We start from the raw sequence: 5907 nt of genomic DNA, 5'->3' as shown, positions 1-5907 counted from the left end.
GACCGGGACCGGTTATAGGACCAGGACGTTTTCAGAGTCTGATGCATAAAAACAATGACTGAACCCAGGTATAGATGGGCATTTGAGACTGGTGGGTCTAGACCAGTTAAACACTTTTATAGGACGACCAATCCTTCACGTATTAACCAATTTGACCATCTATACTCATTGCGCAACGGTGGTTATGATCATCGTGGTGGTTATATGCATTCAATATATAAACCAGAATCAACCACTCAGCCTTCCATTAAAAAAGCTGCAAACAAAATTTATTAATCGCTGTAAAACTTATATTGTCAGGCCGGCCACATAACTCAAACATACAGCAATTTGAAATCAAACTGAAGAAGCGGACAGGTATAGTACTCCTCCATTTTCACCAGCTAATTTGGTTTAGAAGGGAGGCTAATAACAAACAATAATAATGATGATAGCACAACCCCGAAGAAGCGGCACAATAAAAATGGCTCCCACCACATTCATCCGGGAGACGGTAAATTGTGAAACCTCTGAGATGGATGTAATCTAGCTAAAATCAGGCTTCTCTGGGTAGGTGCAGCCTGATCTTTGGATGATCACATTGGATGCATAGCACCCAGCTCTCACGCATTCCTCGATCGGCTTCTCCTTAACCAATTGAGACAAAAATCCCCCAACGAACGCATCACCTACATAAATTTAAGATTATCAATCTATTTCATATCCCATGAATATTGATGAACAATTTCCATTGAGAATGACTCGTGTCATGCAAAATGTAACATTTCCTTTTTTGGCAAGTTGCCAAGGTAAAACAACTCCCTCTGTCTGATATTTTTCTATTTTAGTTTACCCCAAGTGTCCACTTCCAAAAGTTCTCTTCCCAGTTCTACTGTGAATTATGAGAAATACAATTAAAGGGATAAATTTGTTGCATGATGGCACAAACCTGCTCCATTGGTATCAACCAGTTTCTCCTTTGACAAGAAGATGACGGGATATGTTGAAACTTTTCCATCCTGAGCAACTACGACAGGATCAGCACCCTGAGTGATCACAGTAATCCTCTTGTGTGTCCCTGATGCTTTAGGCAGCTGGGAGATCTTAATCGCGATCTCCTCCACATTATCAGTCTGGAAGAAGAGCAAAGACCAATCAGACATTTTTCAGAAACATGAGATCTTTAAACCAATGTATCATGTTCAACCACCAAATGGTTCTTACCTCCCAACCATGAACCTTTGAGAACGTTCTTGCTTCAGTTTCATTTCCAAAAACATAATCCACATACCTGCATTATTGATATACAATAAGGATGGGAAATTTCAGATTGTGACAAATAACTTGATAGTGCAACAGCATAAAAATAAGGAAGATAAAACTCACAATAAGGCTTTCTCTTGAGCATCCTTGAAGAATTCACAGATGAATGGTGCAGAGAGGTTCATCGTGAAAATCTACAAGTTCAACAGTGTCAGAAAGAAGATCCTGGTTGATTGCTCGCAAAAGCTGTCAGCGGAAACTCAGTCATATGAGCATTGAATCATTTATATCACTACCTTGTTGGTTGCAGCAGCATGCTCAGCTACAAGCTGAATTGATTCCGTGGACACCGTAAGGAAAAATCCAGCAATATAGATGTACTTGGCCTTTTCAACTGTCCAAAAAGATTGGAAGTAGTAAGTTTGACAATGCATGGAAACATGGGAATCATTAAATCTTAAGTCGGGAAGCAGTACCGAGTGCCCAATTTTCTGGACGTTTTAAGTGCTCCGACTTGTAGCAGTTGGCAGCAGACAGGTTGGCAATAAGTGACCTGGTAAACGGTAAATAGGTATAATTCAGATGGAGGATGTTAAGAAATGCCAAAGCGCATAAATTGCCACTTTGAATCAAGAGCAGGTGATTCATGAATGGGGACAAATAGACAGCACACAACCTTCTGACTAATTGAATAAACCAATGCAACATGCATAATAGAGCTAAAAACTAGTTAATGGTCAAAAGCAATTAATCACCAAAATCAATGCAGATGGTGTTTACCAGTGTAAGAATGCATAATAAGTAATTAAGTGGGGTAAAAGTGATGTAGACTCATTAAAGAACAAGACATACTGAAGCATTTGGCATGTCCGAACCATGGTATACACAAAATGCCAGTTAAGGCAAGCAAATGCAGAAAAGAGCAAGAACCTTTGCAAACTAGTAACATGATTCTTAAACATCGACTCGCATATACGAAAAATCACATTTTCGATTGATTGTAGTTTTTTGTATCTTTCAAGAAAATCACGAAAGCAGGGCACAAATATAATGCTACTACCATTAGGTTTTAGACAAGATGAAAATGGATTCTTAGAGGAAGCAAATATTAGTAACCGCATCAAATGAAAGGTTGTAATGAGAAAAATATAAGACCTGCACAAAATGATACAACAAGATATTTTATAAAGTTGAGCAGCATACTTGGGAATATAAAGATATTCACTAACCTCTCACCACCAACAACACAAACAGCGCATGTGCCGGTTGGTTTAGTTTCATCCTCATAATAATGCACCTGATATCATTATACAAGTGATTCATTAGCTTATTAGGATATAAAACTAAGAAATTACAGGCCAAGCAAAAGCAAGAAGATTAGTACGTTAACTCCAGCACTTTTTGAGTTCTTGGTCATTTCCTCCCCATACTTGTCCTTTCCGATACAACCCATATAACTTGTTGCACCAGGGATTTGAAGCATCCACTGCAGACCAGGAAAGAAAAAGTTAACTAATGTTTCAATTTCATAAATCCAAAAGAAACTAGTCAACTACCATGCAGATACTTACCTGGGCAACTCGGATGGAATTCTGAGTAGCACCTACAAAAATTCTTAGAAATTAGTACCGGCTGCCACGTTAACAATTTGAATTCTTGTATAGATATAAGGGAGTGTACACACAAAAACAAAAGCATATAGTCACCTCCAGCAATGTACTCTACATTGTCTTTAGCAGCCAGTTCATCATACCTGGAAAGAAGCCAAACAAGTACAAGCCAACGAAAATTAATTTGAAATTACCGAAGGCCCAGCGGTACCCGATAACCCAACCTTCTTGAAGGTCAAGGGTTCAGCCTCACCACCAAAGGTGAGAAGTGTATGAGCTTTGCTTTATATAAATATTATGTACTTCAAAAAAACTAACGTGAAAATCGACAAAATAGCAAGAAACATGTAGCATCCCTTCAGATATGGTTTGGGCTAGGGTGTTGAGTGTTAACAATTCGAGCATTTATTGAGCTACTCGAGCTAGATCTTAGTAATTCGCACACACTAGCCTAGTAAATCCCACCCAAAAGTAGGGTTTGGGGAGGGTGAGATGTATGCAGACTTGACCTCCACCTTTATGGGTGCAGCGGTCATTTCCGTGAAAACCCCCAGCTTGTGCAAAGTGAGGGAGAAAACGAAAATAAACATAAAAGAACATTAGAAAAAACTTGAAAACAAGAAAGGCAATGCTGCATAATTGAATACTAGTTAGAGGTAAGCAAACAAAATCTAACATCTAACAGACAAGCAAAAAAAACATACAAACAAAAATTTTAGTCCTAATGTAGAACTCGGAATTGTTAAATGATCATCAAGCTCAAGCTCGGACTCTATTTTAAAGAAAATTATTCAAAGCCAGGTCAAGCTCAAACTTAATATACTTTCTCAAGCCGAGTTCGAACAGCCTGCTACTCTACTCAACTCGTCAACACCCCTGGTTGTGATCACAAAATTAATAGATCCTTGTAAACCCTTGGAGGGGTGTCAAAAATTTCCAATCAGAAAGATCGTAGTTCAGATAAATCAAGGCAATTATCCCTATTTTACATCGTATACCCAACAAAACTTAAAAGGTGAATGTCTCCTTCAACAATTTCCAGCAAATTATCTCATCAAGCAAAATAATATCTATAATGCATAAGATAATGTCATCAATGATTAATGAGAAGGCACTTACATGGGCAAATGCTTGTCTTCAGCAAGAATCGCGTTATTCGGCTTGACATCGTATCTATAAATTCAAAAGAAAAAAGATCAAGGCCAATAACTTTAGTCCTCCTATGATCACAAAACATTAGTTGATATTCATCATTGATAATCAAAAAGATTAACATCCATATCTATCATATATTATATTGCTCTGACCACTTGCGGAAAAAAAAACTATTTTTGCAAGTTGAGGGAAGACAAGCTCCAGAAAACTCCTAACGTTAATCAAGGCTGGCTCAAAAATACCTCTAGCGTAAGAAAAACAAGACCAGCAACTAAAAGGGTCAACTATGAGCAAGGAAACTGAATCATACAAAATTAGAGTTATTTGGTCTTTGTAGTTTATAGATTCACGTTTGGATCCAAAACTGATATAAGTCTAGTGGTATACGCAAACTCATAGAAAGAAAGGCAATGATCCTGTGTTAAATCAGCCAAACATTTTGATTTTCAGTCGAGTTAAACATTTAAAGATCCGAAATTCCTATAATACAGTTAGATTTAGGGAGAAAAAACCGTGGTCCTAGAATTCCTATATAAAAATTACATGTTTTAAAGTACATGTCTAAAATCCAATAACAACAGAATCGATTAGTTTGGTATTTCTGCAAGAATTGGGCATGTTCTAAAAATCAGACCCTATGCGATAAATCTGAACTCCAGGAGAAGGTTGATTCTGCTATTTAAACTTGGATTCGCAACTCCTATCTAACACGATACATTTCTTAATAGATCAAGAACCCTAGATCTAAAACCCCGAAAAAGGAACACCCCCTCTACTGGCGAAACTAAATTAAATTGAAAGTTCAACGATGAATCTACACTCAATGCAAAGTGATTTGAACAAATAACACTAGATCTCTTGCTAAAAAACGACATAGAAACAAAATTATTCCTAGATCACAAAGAAATGAAGCCAGATCCGAACAATCCCATCAGTTTTATACCAGATATAAAACATGAAAGAAACAGAAATCGCGTAGAGTGAGAGGTTTACTTCTTGAGGAAATCTTCGTCGACTACCGCTGAAATGTCGAGAAGAGGGTTTCCCATCCCCAATAGGATTCCTTCATAACCTGCCATTTTACAAAGTAAGATCTACGACAGAAGTGCAAAGAAGTATATGCAGGATCTGAGGAGCGAGACGAGGATGGAATGGAGGGGAGTGAAGAGGTTTTATAGTGTGGGTGGGGGGGTTGGTAAATGTCGATACAAGACTCACCAACCCTATTCGCAGATTTTCAAGCAATTTAATTTATTTTAAATTTAGTTGATTTTATTCTCAATATATCGTTTTTTAATCCATTTCAGTGTTATTTTAATACCATCTATTGGATAAATTCTAAAAAAAATCAACAGACTATTGATTTTGATTGATTAATTTCTTAAATTATTATGTTAAATGATACAATTTTTAATTTTTTAAAACATGTTGAATACATTTTTATGACTTGTAAAACAGGTTAATATGATAAAAATTTGAGAAAAAGTCTAAAAATAAACTATCTGATTTTGAATGATTAAATCACTATTTTTTTAACAAATAAATCCCTAAAAAATTTCTAAATCTTTTTACCAAATAAAGTTTTGAACTTTTTTTGAACAAATAAATCTCAAACTTTTTTTAATAAACAAAATCGTGAACTTAATTCTAATCAAGTAAATCCAAAACTTTTTTAAAACAAAATTATGAACAACAAAATATATACAATTTTATCATCGACAAAAAAGTACAATGAACCAATTAAACAAAAAAAATTATACCATTTCCATTACGGGGAGTGCTAATGGCACCCTTTATAGGGGGTGCTGAAGTTAGTTTATTTCTTCTCCTTAAAATCTTATTTCAGTCGTATTTCTATTAGAATAAATAAATAGGATTTGGTTTGTTAAATGTTTGGGAA

General features: G+C 36.0%; 1 protein-coding gene across 1 annotated transcript; it reads right to left on the bottom strand.

Annotated features, from left to right (window-relative positions):
- Positions 1 to 247: 247 nt before the first annotated feature.
- On the bottom strand, positions 248 to 5148 carry LOC112517223 (adenosine kinase 2). The gene is made up of 12 exons (XM_025124591.1): positions 5001 to 5148; positions 3972 to 4025; positions 2949 to 2995; positions 2814 to 2845; positions 2627 to 2728; positions 2472 to 2539; positions 1719 to 1795; positions 1539 to 1636; positions 1366 to 1436; positions 1204 to 1270; positions 929 to 1112; positions 248 to 668 (listed from the first exon to the last, which is right to left on the bottom strand). The coding sequence occupies exons 1-12, from the start codon at positions 5084 to 5086 to the stop codon at positions 526 to 528; spliced, it is 1029 nt and encodes a 342-aa protein (XP_024980359.1). The 5' UTR covers positions 5087 to 5148; the 3' UTR covers positions 248 to 525.
- Positions 5149 to 5907: the final 759 nt, after the last annotated feature.

Source organism: Cynara cardunculus (genome assembly GCF_001531365.2).
Source record: "Cynara cardunculus var. scolymus isolate 2C chromosome LG 1, CcrdV1, whole genome shotgun sequence".
In the NCBI taxonomy this organism is placed as follows: Eukaryota; Viridiplantae; Streptophyta; class Magnoliopsida; order Asterales; family Asteraceae; genus Cynara; species Cynara cardunculus.
This window is presented reverse-complemented; position numbering and strand designations above follow the sequence as displayed.